The following is a 14,443-nucleotide window of genomic DNA, read 5'->3' as shown; positions in this document are numbered from 1 at the left end:
TAAGGTTTCAAATGAGACCCCCTCCACATACCCTGTTTTCCTGAAAATAAGACAGGAAATGGTGGGGACCGGTGTTCATGCGGTTAAATATTTTAGGGGAGGGCTTATTTTAGTGCATGCGCTCAAAAGCCCAATTGGGCTTATTATCCAGGGAGGTCTTATTTTAGGGGAAACAGGATATTAGAGGGCAGCAGTCTTTAGTGACTACTGATTGCAGTAATCCAAAGTTTCCTTTAAAAATAGCTTGTTGAATAAACCATAATCAGGTGGATTTACACATCATAGTAAGAAAGACTAGGGGTGATTTGATAATAGTCTTCCAATATTTGGGGGGGCTGTCATAGAGAAGAGGGGCACAAGCTATTCAGGGCACCTGAGGGCAACAAGAAGTAATGAATGAAAATTATCAAAGAGTGATGTGACCTAGAACTAAGTCATAAATTTCCTGATATAACAATCAGTGAAAAGGCTTGCCTTCAGAAGTTGCGGGGACTCCATCCCTGGAGGTTTTTAAGAACAGCCATTTCTCCTGAGTGCTGGGTTTTCTGCTTGAGCAGGAGGTGCGATTAGGAGATCTCCAAGGTCCTTTCCAACTCTGTTAAACTGCATTCATGAATCATAGTGCCTGAGCTCAACTGTAGTGTTTGGGCAAAGCCACACAAATCACACTATGGTTCGCCAATGTTTGACCCCAGCTATTGATTAATACCAGGAAATTATTATTTCAAAGAAAACTGCCCATAGTATGCTTTCATGATAATCTTGGCTTTAAAATGAAGTTTATTAAGTTAAAGAAATAAGGCAAAGTGATTGTCAAGCCAGCCTCCCTCAGCAACCAAGAAAGAAACCACTTAACTCCATTTCGCAGAATTAAGAGTACTTTTACTGGTTATGAAAGGATAGCAGCTAAGCAAAGCAAGATCTGAGGCAAAAGTGCGCGTAATCATATATATCAATATGTGACCCAACCCCCTCCCCCTGGTAACCCCATCCCACAGACCACTCTGCATATCCCTCAGGTGTCATGTGAGTTCCATCTTCAAAAAACATCATCAGGTTGGTATGCAGGACAGTTGGCCTTGGCGGGCCCATCTACTATCTCCAACATGCACAGTAGATGGTGAGAACAAAACTCTCTTTTCACAATCTCTTCTGTACTTAAAACTTCCCTTCCCAAATACCATACCTTCCCCTCCCCATTTCAATGGCAGCCGAAAGCAAGTAGTGAAACAGAGGCTGACAGTGATAGCATAGCAGAAGAGATTATATGGAGAGAAAAAATGACATGTCTCCTAATCTTTTACAAAGCACATGTTGATATTAGATTTCTAATTGCTAATTCCAAGATGTATTCTTGGATTTTTACTTCCAAAATAGTGTTATTTAAAGAGATGGGCGGCGGCAGCAGCAACATAGATGACATTCTTTCCCACCTTTAAGTAATTATTTGCAAGTCAAGCATAAATCTCTCTGCTAATCAAAAATAGGAAAGATAATAACAATACTGGATCACTTCTTTGTGAATGAACCTACCAACCAAGCCAAGTGAGTGACTTTAAAGTACAGATTTAAATAGAATTATATTATCTTCTATTGATGTGTTATTAGTTCTTGTCTTTTTAATGGATGTTTGGGATTTTCTATTCCTTAGCAATCTTTTAAAACTACGGTAAATTACAAAGCTTGCTTTAATGGCTAAGAATTTAGAAGCATCTCAGAAGTATGTAAGGTTTCCTAAAGGTAATTAAAATGATTTAGCCTTCTTATGGCTGCTATAATATCTTACTAGGTTTTAGGAAAAACTGGAACACATTGTTCACAAAATATGCACAGTGGCAATATCAGAGACATGACATGTGTCTGCAAATCTTGTTTTAGCTTGTTCCAAACTCTTGTACATTTGCATTTTCTGAAATAATCAAAATCAGTCAAGCTGTTTAGAATTATAGTTCTGTGTTATAATCAAGGGATGACATTTGTTAGGAACAAGATGCTTTCAGAATTTTTTTTATCAGTGCAACAAGATAATTCATATGTGCTGTGATGCTCACCCTCTGGAACATATTCTCCTTGAAGTGAAACTGGTCCCAACGTTGCCAACCTTCTTAATGGCTCTCAAAACCAGGATGTGACATCAGGCTGGGGATCCCAAGGAAATATGGAACCTGTTAAATGGTTATCTAGTTGTACCTAGATACCTAGTTGGGGCGTACTTTTCTTTTTTTATTATTGTTTTTTTTTAATGTACCTTTTCATTTTAAGTTGATTTTAATAGTGGAAGACTCAGATTTTAGTTTTGTTTTAACTACATTTAAACAAATAAATATAAAGTTTACCTGAGTCTTGTTTATATTAATTGGACATTCTCTCCATATTAGAATTAAATTAGCCAACTGTTTCTACTTGGCATGCTTTACAACTTCGTAATTTTTTCAACCTGTTTATATTTTAATCAATCAACATACTTTATAACAGCTCTGGTGTTTTTTTTATATCACTGAGTGATATGCAAGAATTTAATTACCTTTGTTCTGAGAAAAATACAGCATCTCTTTCAACAGCTTTCCTTTATTTTTGCCAAATATAGATGAGTCATAGTTAAAATGTCTACTAGCTGTACATTGATGTTCAACATAGGGCTTCATACCATGCTACTACATGAAACATTCCTTGAGTGACAGTTTGAAGATGCGTCCAAATTGCTGCTTATTTCAGCGCTGATGTAGAGAAACTTCTGTTCATGAAGAAGATTAGTAGTTTCTCAGGCTATCAAGGATCACCCACCAGATTTCTTTTGCATGTTCTTGGATTCCTACTGATGTGAATGCTGATATTTAGGAGTCTTCAATGAAAAATTTGCAAACTTCCCCCCTAAAACTCTCCAAGGCAATGACTTTAATTTTTCTCATGTAATAAAGTAGCAAGGCTGTTGTACTTAAGCCTAAGTTGGTCCACATTGAATGCATTCTTGCTGACATACAGTAGCATTATTATGCGGGTTTTGTTGTATGACTTAATATAATAGTAATATTGCAAATAAATAATAACAAATGCCTTATGTTATTGTATTATTGAAATATACCACAGAGATATAGCTTTATTGAAATAAAAAAATAATGTGCTTAATTGGTATTATAACAATACCTACTGGCTGGGGATGATAGTAATATATTTTTGGGATTATACAAGTAATTGTAGCACAGTGTTTATTTTCTGTGTTGTATTAATAGAAAATATATGTGGTTGTTAAGGGTTGACATCAACTTGATAGTACATAATGAATATGAAAGGAATTATACAAAGAAAAGAAACACACAGATTTAATTAATTAAACATTTGCATTATTTAAATGGATAATATAGTTGGGACAGTAATTAACATTAGCAACTGATACAATACAATAATGAAATTCATAAAGTGGTGATATGATACTAGTATCTAAGGGACTGTCGCAAAGGAGAGAGTGGTCAGTCTATTCTCCAAAGCATCTGAAGGACTAGAAGCAATGAATGGAAACTAATCAAAGCGAAAAGCAAACTAGAACTAAGGAGAAATTTCCTGACAGGGAGAACAATAAACCAGTAGAATGACTTGCCTTCAGAAGTTGTGGTTGCTTCATCACTGGAGGACAGCCACTTGTCTAAAATGGTATAGGTACTCCTGCTTGGGCAGATAGTTGGGGCTAGAAGACCTCCAATGTCCCTTCCAATTCTGTTATTTACTGTTATTGCACTGGGAAAACAGAAATAGAATAGAAATAGAATACCAGAGTTGGAAGGGACCTTGGAGGTCTTCTAGTCCAACCCCCTGCTTAGGCAGGAAACCACACATCACTTCAGACAAATGGTTATTTAATCTCTTCTTAAAACCTCCAGTGTTGGAGCATTTACAACTTCTGGAAGCAAATTGTTCCACTGATAATTGTCCTAACTGTCAGGAAATTCTCCTCAGTTCTAAATTGCTTCTCTCCTTGATCAGTTTCCACCCATTGTTTCTTATTCTGCTCTCAGGTGCTTTGGAGAGTAGTTTGACTCCTTCTTCTTTGTGGCAACCTCTGAGATATCGGAACACTGCCATCATGTCTCCCCTAGTCCTTCTTTTCATAAGACTAGACACATCCAGTTCCAGCAACTGTTCTTTATATGTTTTATCCTTGAGTCCCCTAATCATTTTTATTGCTCTTCTCTGCACTCTTTGTAGAGCCTCAACCTCTTTGAAATCATCCTTAGATGAAAAAACAAGATGTATCATATGTCAAAAGTAGATGGTGTGGTGCTCATGAACACACATGTCAGAAAATACCTACCTTAGTGCCTACAGCCTCCTGATGCACCTGACCTTTTAGACAGATAGGGAGCAGGTGTGTTGAAAAGCATAGTATAATAAAGATCACTATAAAATGGTTAAGAACATCCTGATCGGTTGTGATTGGCCATACTTTTTTATCTGCCATTTTTTAAAAAACAGACATTCCCATAACAGCTACTTTTTGAATATTCCACCACAGTCTCAAAATGACAAATGCGTCCCCAACACTACCTTCCAAAACAGTGTCAAAGGTTTAAGCAAAGCATACCCAAATCTGTTTTGCAATATAAAAGCCATGGTCTGTAACATTGCAGTGAAAACTATTTGTTTGATATGTCACATATTTGTTAAATGGCTATGTGTTTATGCGTATGTTTGCATTTTCCTCATCTGAATATGTTACCTGTCAATTTATGTGAAATTCAGATATTGTTAAGTCTATGTTTAGATGCAGTTGCTATTGATCGAGAAAAAGTAATAGATTTGGAATAGATAATGGATGCATTCCAAAACTTATTTCTAAATCGCCCACTTGTTTATCATTATTAATTTTCTATAAAAAAGTAATAGAAATGTCTAAAGATATATAGCTAATTTTATGTTTTCATAATTTTCAAATCATAAGTCCCACCCTTAAAACACACAGACACGAAAAACAAATATAGCCCGTGTATCATTATGTATTTTGTCTCAAATTACTTCCAAAAATATTATTTTACATGGAAGATCAACAAAATAACATCAGGGCAAAAATTTTAACAATTGGAAAACTATTTCCTAAGTTTTAGAAAATACTTTACTTGTAGTTATTAAAGTAGTTTGTTTCCCCCCAAATTCTTGATTTAAATATAATATTTCTGAAAATTTAATTATTTTCAGTACCTATTCTCACTACCACGAGCAGAAAGCTGTTGCAAAAAGCTATCTTAATTTTTCTCCACTGTGCAGCCCTTCTGATTGCTGGAGTGGGGGGGGGGGAATCCTCCTTTAAACCTTCAGAAATATTTGATACTGAGAGCTACAAAGAGAGATGGAATGGTCTCCCTTCCAATTATATAGCTGATTTCTTCCAAACAATAGGGTCCAGCCCTCCATACAATCCAAAGATTAATGTGCCTTGAAGAAGATGTATTAGATGATGGAATAAGAGCCAAAGAAAGAAATATAATGAAATTAAATTTCATGTTTACTTGGGACTAAACAGATGTCCTGCTTTGTCTTTGTCTTTCTTTTTTCAGCAATCAAGCACTGGGGATTTGAGGACCCTTAGGAAAGGGTTATCCCCATACCATTCTGAGTCTCAACTGTCTTCATTGTCGCAGTATCAGGATGCCATGCAAAATGTAAGATACACACAGAAGTCCACTCGTTGTCATTATGCTGATGGGAGTCTTAGATTTGTATAGAAAAGGAGCCAGAACCCAACTGAAGAATGTTCATTTCTGGAAGATTGTCAAAACAGCAGAAGATAGAGATTTGTACATCTATGTCATGTGCTAAATAGTACTTTGTCCCCTGTAGGAAGCAGATTGACTAGAATTTAGCATCATTTCCCTAAATGTTCCATTCTGAAACCAACAATTTAAGAACATATGTGGTGCTAAGCTAGTATTGTTTGTTTTTGTATTGACTTCATCCATTGTATTTTGTACATATTGTGTATAGTATACAATGTTTTGTAAAACCATGTTCTATTTACATTCTTGTTTTCTATTTAAATTGATATTTTTTCTTAGTTCATAAGCCACTTAATTCTATTTTCAGTGTTTTACAGAGAAACTTAAGAGGATTTTTTTTGTTATCTCCATAAGTCAGTAATTACATGTCTTCGTGTTTTAATCTCCTAAATATTTATCTAGAACTATGGAATCTTGTATTATTAGAATTTAATTGCTGATAAAAATTTACATAATACAAACTAATTGTCAAATTTCTTTAAAGGGTTAACTGTACTAGAATACTTTTATACAATATAAGAAGTAATAAATATTATGTTGCACTGCTTATTATTAGTACTAGATCATTTTGATGGAATTAAAAGAAACGTAGTAAGGGAAAAAGAATAAATATATGCACATTACATATAGTCTGACTTGATAGCCTAAAAGGATACCCATGTATCCTGGTTTACACATTATGTTAAACCAAATGTTAACCATAGGTCATTGAACAAACCATAGTTTATTTGAACAAACCATTAACACATAATTATAAGCCATAATGTGTGGGTTCACGGATCACAAAATTCCATAGAGAGCTATATACAACACATGTATACTGTTATATTAAAATAGGACATATCTATAATTATTTGAATAAATTGTAACTGGCAAAGTTTACATAACACAACTAATCATAAACAATGGATTATAGATTATAGTACTGATATCTATAAATTATTTTCCTATATTAACCATATCATGGTGTAACACAGTAACTGGGTCTTTACTTAGTCTTACATGTGTATGAGAGTGCAAAGTCCATCCTCTACTCACTCAACTAGGTCCAACATTGGAAGATTAAAATAACTTTGTTGTGATTTCTCTGTAAACTGATACTTATAGCAATAGCAATAGCAGTTAGACTTATATACCGCTTCATAGGGCTTTCAGCCCTCTCTAAGCGGTTTACAGAGTCAGCATATTGCCCCCAACAACAATCCGGGTCCTCATTTTACCCACCTCGGAAGGATGGAAGGCTGAGTCAACCCTGAGCCGGTGAGATTTGATACTTATTACATGCATCTGTCACTAATCAAATATTAAGGTCCATGGGTCCAGCTTGTTTTTTAATTTATTGAATGTCTTCCTAAATATGAGGGAAAGACAGTTGTTTTTTTTAGATTTCTAATACCTAACTGTTGTTACTCAGCAGCAGTCTTCTGTGAGTCTTTTTGGGATGCATGTTGATTATGCAGCTGGGGCTCGTTAGGGGCATATTCTGGGGATAAAAGGACGGATGGTGCCATGCCCTAGTTGCAGGAGTCAACGTTCCTTGGTTCGTTCAACATTGATTGATCATCAGTCGTGGTTTATGTAAGATACACTTGGAAAAGTGCTTTGTTTCTGTAAGCCTGATTCAAGAAGACACTTGGAGAAGTGCATTGCTTGTAAGAGTTTTTGTTTGGTATTCTGTTATCTAGTCAGAGACTTTATTTATGTTATGTTTGGGCTCGCAGCCAGTCTGAGCCGAGAACTGATAAAGAGAGTTCCTTTTAAGTTTGTTTGCCTGTCGTCTGTTTAACGAGCGGAGAAGGGGGGACAGAACACCTAACTATCTAGCTTATGGATACTACACATTTGTGTCAAGGATAAAAGAATCCTTATTGGTTCATTTGAGCGAGATGCTTATACTAATGATAAAGAGGAGCCTTTTAAAATATGCCAAATAATTACTTGTAAAAGTTGAGGTTATACGCCGAAAGAAATATTTAGTTCCAAGAGAAGTATATTGTATGCATGAAGTAACTGAAATGTTCCAAGGATTAGAAAATACCATATTTGAAAAGATCATCCTAAAACTAGCAAATTTTACCTTTTGGTTACACTAGTCAGACTTAATAATAAGTAATAATACCAAGGTTTTCATTTTACTTCAAATACAGTGGGATGCTCATTCTGTGAGTTTCTCTGGAGAGCCAAGTTTGTTTTGCAGTTAATTATTTGCCTGCTTTCACACCCACAGCATTGGATATCCTATGGTTTTGATCCTAGCAAATTCCTGTGGCAGAATGCCTTTTCATGTGGCTTCTAACTGGGCATAAGTCCCAAAATTATTCTTCCAAAGTGGCAGTTTTATAGAAGCTTATATGGAGCCAGATTCATATGACAAAAGGAGTGTGTGTGTGTGTGTGTCTGTGTACATGCACATTTTTAAACAAACCTTTTGATTTGTTCCTTACTCCATGAAAAGGCTGTATAAGTTCTTTTGGTTGGGTTGAGTAGATTTTATGGAACGCTGCCATGATGCTAATGATATATTGTGTCTGACGAGACAAGATAGTGGCTGGGCTAGGCAGATAGGTAGATTGGTTTGGCTTCTGAACAACCCCAAATGTTAATTCATGAGCACCTTTTTAATAGATGGATCAGATGCAAATTAAATATTCAGTGAGAGAATAGCATCTGGAATAAAGCCTTTCTCACTGTGAGGGGGAAAATGGCCTTTTCCTTCCCCCCTTTTCTTGTTAATTCTGTTGATTAAAACACTGTCTGTCTGTCTGTCTGTCTGTCTGTCTGTCTATCTATCTATCTATCTATCTATCTATCTATCTATCTATCTATCTATCTATCTATCTATCTATCTGACAGAATTTTTCAGAGGGACACAGTACAATACAGAGATTTTTTTTTTGATTCAGATAAAAATCTCTTATTCAGTCTTGTTATTGTGTCCCTTCTCTGCAAGGATGTGTGTTCCCTAGTTTATGCCCTATGGCAGAGAATTCTGTTTTTTCACTTTTGTAAATCCATCTCCATGTGATCTAGGACAACACAGTTCTTTAAATATGAAAGACAGAGACTGAAACAGCCAGGCCAGTTTTGCTTTAAATTGGATGCCTGCAGTCCAAGTGAATTATGGATGTCCAATAATGAAATGTCACTGTTATTCTGAATCAAATGTCCTCTTAATAAATAGGCAGCTTGCTGGCTGGATAGAATACTAACAAACTGATAATTTGGTACACTTTTAACAGAATAAGATTCGACTACATATAAAGCTTTACTGGACCAAAAATAATAAAAATAGCATCTGTTACACTGACAGTATTCATTAATTTAAAACAAGAAATTACTAGTTTATGATTAGTGCTCCATTATCCTTCATCAGAAAGTGAAATTCATGCTCTCTCTGTGTGGGAGAGAGAGAGAGATTGGGGGAGGGGGAAGAAAGAAAAGAATTACCTGTGAATATTATGCCAACCTTATTATATGTGAACCTAGAATTAATCGAGTAATGTTATCTTCTTAAAGAGACTACATTTTCATTCCTAAACCAGAACAGGTTTGCTTTTTGATCATATATGGGGGGGAAAAGCAAAACTATTTAGGATCCCAAAATAAATGCAAGTCAAAGCACAAGACTTTTCTTCTTGACTGCAGTTGAACAGTAGTTCCCACCCTCATTAGTTTTGGGAAAATGTTTAAGTTTCTTTCCTTCTTATCCAAGTTATTCTCTTATATATAATCCACCAACTATCTTTGTGGGAGACTAAGAAATTTAAGAATTTTAATCCATTTATTCTTTTTCTTTCTTTCCCATACCTAACCAAATGTGACCCAACTAATTATTGCCCAAATAGTCTTTTATTCCTAATCAGCAAATTATATGCTACATTTTATAATAGAGGTTATTGAATTGGGTACTATCAGAGAACATTTTGATCCCTGAACAGGCGGCATTCAGATTTCAACATTCAACAATGGACCTAAGCATAATTTAACATCACCTAGCCAAGACATACTTCAGTTAATCAAAAACTGTATGTTGCTTTTTTAAATTAAAGGGCAGAGTTTGATTCAATTCCATATGACAGACTGTGGAAGAAATTAGCTGTTACATTGATTGAATGCTGTCTCTTTTAATTATAACATCATTGCACCAGATGTTACTATATAACAGAAGAATAATCACAAAAGAAATTCAACCGAACACATATCTACCAATGAGACAAGGAACTTTTCTTTTCATTGTTTACATCAGTGATAACACTGATATTTTTGCTAAACCAGAATTCTGTCCTGCATCTCTCATCCACTGTCCCGTCTCCATTTTTATATGTGGATGATTTAAGTATTCTATCTATACCTCATCTCAGTACATATAGATTATTTAAAACTCTATCATTTTACTTCTCTAAAGATTTTGTATGTGCGCATGTGTACCTTTGAATCAGTGTTGATCCTGGAAACTGCATAAACAAGTCGCTGCAGTTTTCTTGGCAAGATTTTGAAAATGGTTTGGTTTTGCCTCCTTCCTAGGGCTGAGAGAGATTGACTTGTTCAAGGTCACCTAGCTTGCTTTTATGTCCAAGGGTATGAATTTACAGTTTCCTGCTTTCTAGCTCAGCACCATAAGCAGCACACCAAACTGGCCCTCTAAATTGCCTCTAGGGAATACTAAAATAAAGGTTTTAGTATTCCCAAGAAAGTGCTTAAGTTGCCAGTTATTTTGGAAGATCAGTGGGAGACTTTTTGAGTGGATTACAACCTCTGAATGCTTAGGGGATTACTTTCAAATTTCCATCCATTGCACCTGCAAGTGAATGATTTTAAAATAAGACTTTAAAAACATCCTTAGAGATTGTTAAATATACAGTCCAACACTGTATTAACCAAATAGAAGTTAAATTATTTCATGCTAAAATTCTAGTTGCGATGCCGTATGGTGTGTTTAATTGTACATCTCCCAAAACACCTCATGTCATTCAATCAAAATTCTTAACCTTCTATACAGGTAGTCCTTGATTTACTATGGCAATTGGGACAAGAATTGCCATTACTAAGCAATGTGGTTGTAAAGTGCAATGATTGGCAGTCCGATTGTCATTCTTAAGCAAGAACTGCATGGGTTGTTAAGCAAAGACCTCATATGATCATGACTTCCAGCTTCCTGCTGTATTTCCCATTGACTTTGCTTGTGGAAAGCCAGCTGGGAATATCAGAAATTGTGATCATGGGATCATGGCTCACTGTAGCATAATAATCATGAGCCAGATGCCAAGAAGCAGATACTAATCATTGGGAGGGGGGATGCTGCAATACGTGGAATTTCTGGGACTAGTTGTAACTACCACTTATTCAACACGCGCTCTACATGGGGCAGCCCTTGAAGAGCATTCGGAGACTTCAGCTTGTTCAGAATGCAGCCGCGCGAGCGATTGTGGGTGCACCCCGGTACACTTACGTCACACCTATCCTCCGCGAGCTGCACTGGCTGCTTATTGGTCTTCGGATATGCTTCAAGGTGCTAGTCGTCACTTATAAAGCCCTTCATGGTATTGGACTTGGGTACTTGAGAGACCGCCTGCTGCCAATTCGGGGGAAAAGGGCGGCATATAAATGTAATAAAAATATAAATGTAAAATGTAATAAATACCTCCAACAGACCTATTAGATCCCACAGATTAGGCCTCCTCCGAATTCCATCTACTGGCCAATGCCGATTGGCTACCACCCGGAGGAAGGCCTTCTCTGTGGCTGCTCCGGCCCTCTGGAACGAGCTCCCCGTGGAGATTCGGACCCTCACCACCCTTCAGGCTTTCCGCAAAGCCCTTAAAACCTGGTTGTTCCGACAGGCCTGGGGTTGACGGTTGCCCCGCCCCCGCTCAAATTGTGTGGTTGTTGAGTGTTTTTAAATTGTCTGTAGTTGTTTGTCCGCTGTCTTTTTTTCCTCCTGTTTGTATTCCCCCCCCCCTACTTTGGTTTGTGAGCCGCCCTGAGTCCCTCTGGGAATAGGGCGGCATAGAAATGCAAATAAATCAAATCAAATCAAATCAAACACCTGCTGTAAGTTTGAAAGGTTACTGAATGTGTGGTCATTAAACAAGGGCTACTGAATGTTACTTTTACTTAACTCTTAATGCCCTTATTTAGTTGCATTTCTTTGGCACTTGTCCTGATAGATTCGGGTTGAAACAAATTATCCCAGGTTTACTTGCTCTTGTTAGGGAGGTTTCTCTTCTTCCTTAATGAAATAAATTAATCATGATTGGATATACTGCAGCTTTTCTTTTATGGCAATATCAAGGCTATCCATGCTCTTGATAAAATTTTGGCCAATGGATTTGGGACCAAGACATTCAAAAGGACATAACCAGAGTTGCTCATCTCAATTACAATGCATTTTGTCCTTATTCCTCGATTATCTCTAGATAGCAGAGACTAAAATTCAAATCAAGTAGAGATTTGAGCTCAGTCCTTCATATATAAACTATACCATACATTCTTACACATACAATACAAAACACACACAAGTTCTCTAATTCTGTATGTAACTCCTCAAGCCCTACTATTTCATGCTCTATATTTTCATTTTTAAGCTGGTTTAGAAAAAGCTCACTTGTGATCAGTGTTAAAAACAAACGAACAAAGGTCCCGAACTCTGAAACTGGAAGATGGTAGACTTATTTTGGCTTAGGACTTTTCAATATTTCTCACCTTACTTTACACCTGCCTTGAGAATATCTTTCTCTTGAACAAAACAGTAGATCTGGCTCAGTAGGAACAGACTATTTCATTGTGGGACTACATGAACTCTTGCATTAATCTTTCCCCATCTCAGATCATATAGAAAATTGAAGAGAAATGCGTCTACTCAGCCATGCCTGAGTTGGTTGGTTTTATCATAAACATGGTTTTCCTGTCATTTGTAATTAATTAATTGTAAGTCAGTTTCTTAGAAATATAAGGAAGATTAAATCCATGCAGGAAAAGAAGGAAGAATCTCTTGTTTTATTGTTTGGATTTTGTGTATATGTTTGTCATTCACACTTCAGTGCCCTCCCTCCGTAATGAGCAATATTTTCTTCTGCAAAAATACGGAAGGGTTCAGATTTGAAAGCAGGAGGAGAAGGAGGGGGTAGCTTTTCTTTTTCTTTCTTCCTTTTCCCTTTTAACATGTTCTCACCAACTGTACTTCCCAGCAAGTGATGATGACAGCATGTTAAAATTGAATGGTGTGATTTCTCGGCACATTTCTGAATGAATCATCCTGCAATTTAAGTTAAATAGATGCTTGCTTGGAAGAGCTGCTACCACAATCTAGTTTATGATAGGGCTTGAGCTGTCTCCCCTGATGTGCAATGTGAGTCAGGCATGAATGTGAAAATTTTGAATTATCACCTTAATTGCTGATTTTTCTTTTTCTGTTATTTCGTTGCTGGCCTCTTCAATGTTTTTCTTTTTATCCTTGAAGGACTGGAACGTTTTCTGTATTTAAATGGGCCTGAAAGTAGTCTGCAACAATGTAATTCTTTTTGTATAATTTTATTTACTGCTTAATCAACTGCAGCAGGAAAAAAACCTTTCAAACCTCACACAATTGCTGCAGAATTAAAAAGTGAGTTTCTAGGAGGTAATGATGCTCAGTGGTACTATAGCACAAAATGGGCTCTACTAACTTCCAATATAACCAAAGCAAACACAGTTTTGATGAGAACTTTGTGGCAAGAAGTTCTGGTGTAAAAATACCATTACCTTCCAATGTTTTTGGTTCAAATCCAAATTTGATATTCAGAATCTATGATTAAAATTAGATAAGTGATGTTAACTGGAATTCATCTATAGTACTAAGCTTTTAGAATTCAAATGATCTCAAATCTTGGGCCCTAAATTTTAAAGCATGGAGAAATTTTAAATTTTATTTATTTACCTATTTTAATTGTTAAACTGGAAAATTTCCCCAAGATAACTTAGAGCACATTAAATACTGATTAATTAAACAACAAAAAATGCAATAAAACTATTATGAAAAATACAATATATAAATAGAAGAGGTCTTAGCAGATGATTATGTAGTCTTTAATCAGATTTAATTAACTCAAAATCTAAGCATGATCAACTGTGGTTAGTGCCTGAATAGTGAAATTACCTAGGAATGTATGTGTTAGTGGCTAGATTGCAAAGTTTAAAAAACCTACTGGCAGAAGATAATGAGAAACTATTTATATAGCATTGCCAAGAAAAAATAAATATGCATATACATTTGAAATATTATCATTAAAGAACTGATAGAGACAGAAATTTACATTTTAACATTTGATCCATAAGTCTCATTCTGCATTTTTCTATTCATGAATGTTTACTATTGTAGAAGGCATAGCAGGACAATGGCCAACAGAGTATTTTTGGAAAATATAGTGTTTTGAAAACTAAAGTGTATGTGCTGATTTTAACAGGTGACTGAACCTGTCAAATTTCTATCACATAGTGTGCATTTCCCATGCCACCATTCAGACTGATTTTTCATATGATATCAGTAGATGCATTTATGCATTATCTTGCTGTTTGTTTCCATAGAAACTGATGCAGAAAGGGGGAAAGGGTAGCAGGAAGGACAAAGGGGAAATATCAATTAAAGTTGTACAATAAATGTAGACCCTGAATGGTTAGACATTTCCTGATAGCCTTTATAC

General features: G+C 36.0%; 1 protein-coding gene across 2 annotated transcripts in view; it reads left to right on the top strand.

Annotated features, from left to right (window-relative positions):
* The window catches only part of CCDC85C (coiled-coil domain containing 85C), a 167,759-nt gene that overhangs the window by 133,649 nt on the left and 19,667 nt on the right, over positions 1 to 14,443 (top strand). For both annotated transcript variants that reach the window (XM_014058934.2, XM_087726236.1), the window contains one exon: positions 5,547 to 5,651. In XM_014058934.2, the coding sequence (XP_013914409.2) occupies positions 5,547 to 5,651 (105 nt within the window). The remainder of the gene's footprint in view (positions 1 to 5,546; positions 5,652 to 14,443) is intronic.

Source organism: Thamnophis sirtalis, unplaced genomic scaffold (genome assembly GCF_051295495.1).
Source record: "Thamnophis sirtalis isolate CommonGarterSnake01/CBP01778 unplaced genomic scaffold, rThaSir2_p1.2 scaffold_1, whole genome shotgun sequence".
Classification (NCBI taxonomy): domain Eukaryota; kingdom Metazoa; phylum Chordata; class Lepidosauria; order Squamata; family Natricidae; genus Thamnophis; species Thamnophis sirtalis.
The sequence above is the reverse complement of the archived record's forward strand: the minus strand, read 5'-3'. Positions and strand labels throughout refer to the sequence as shown.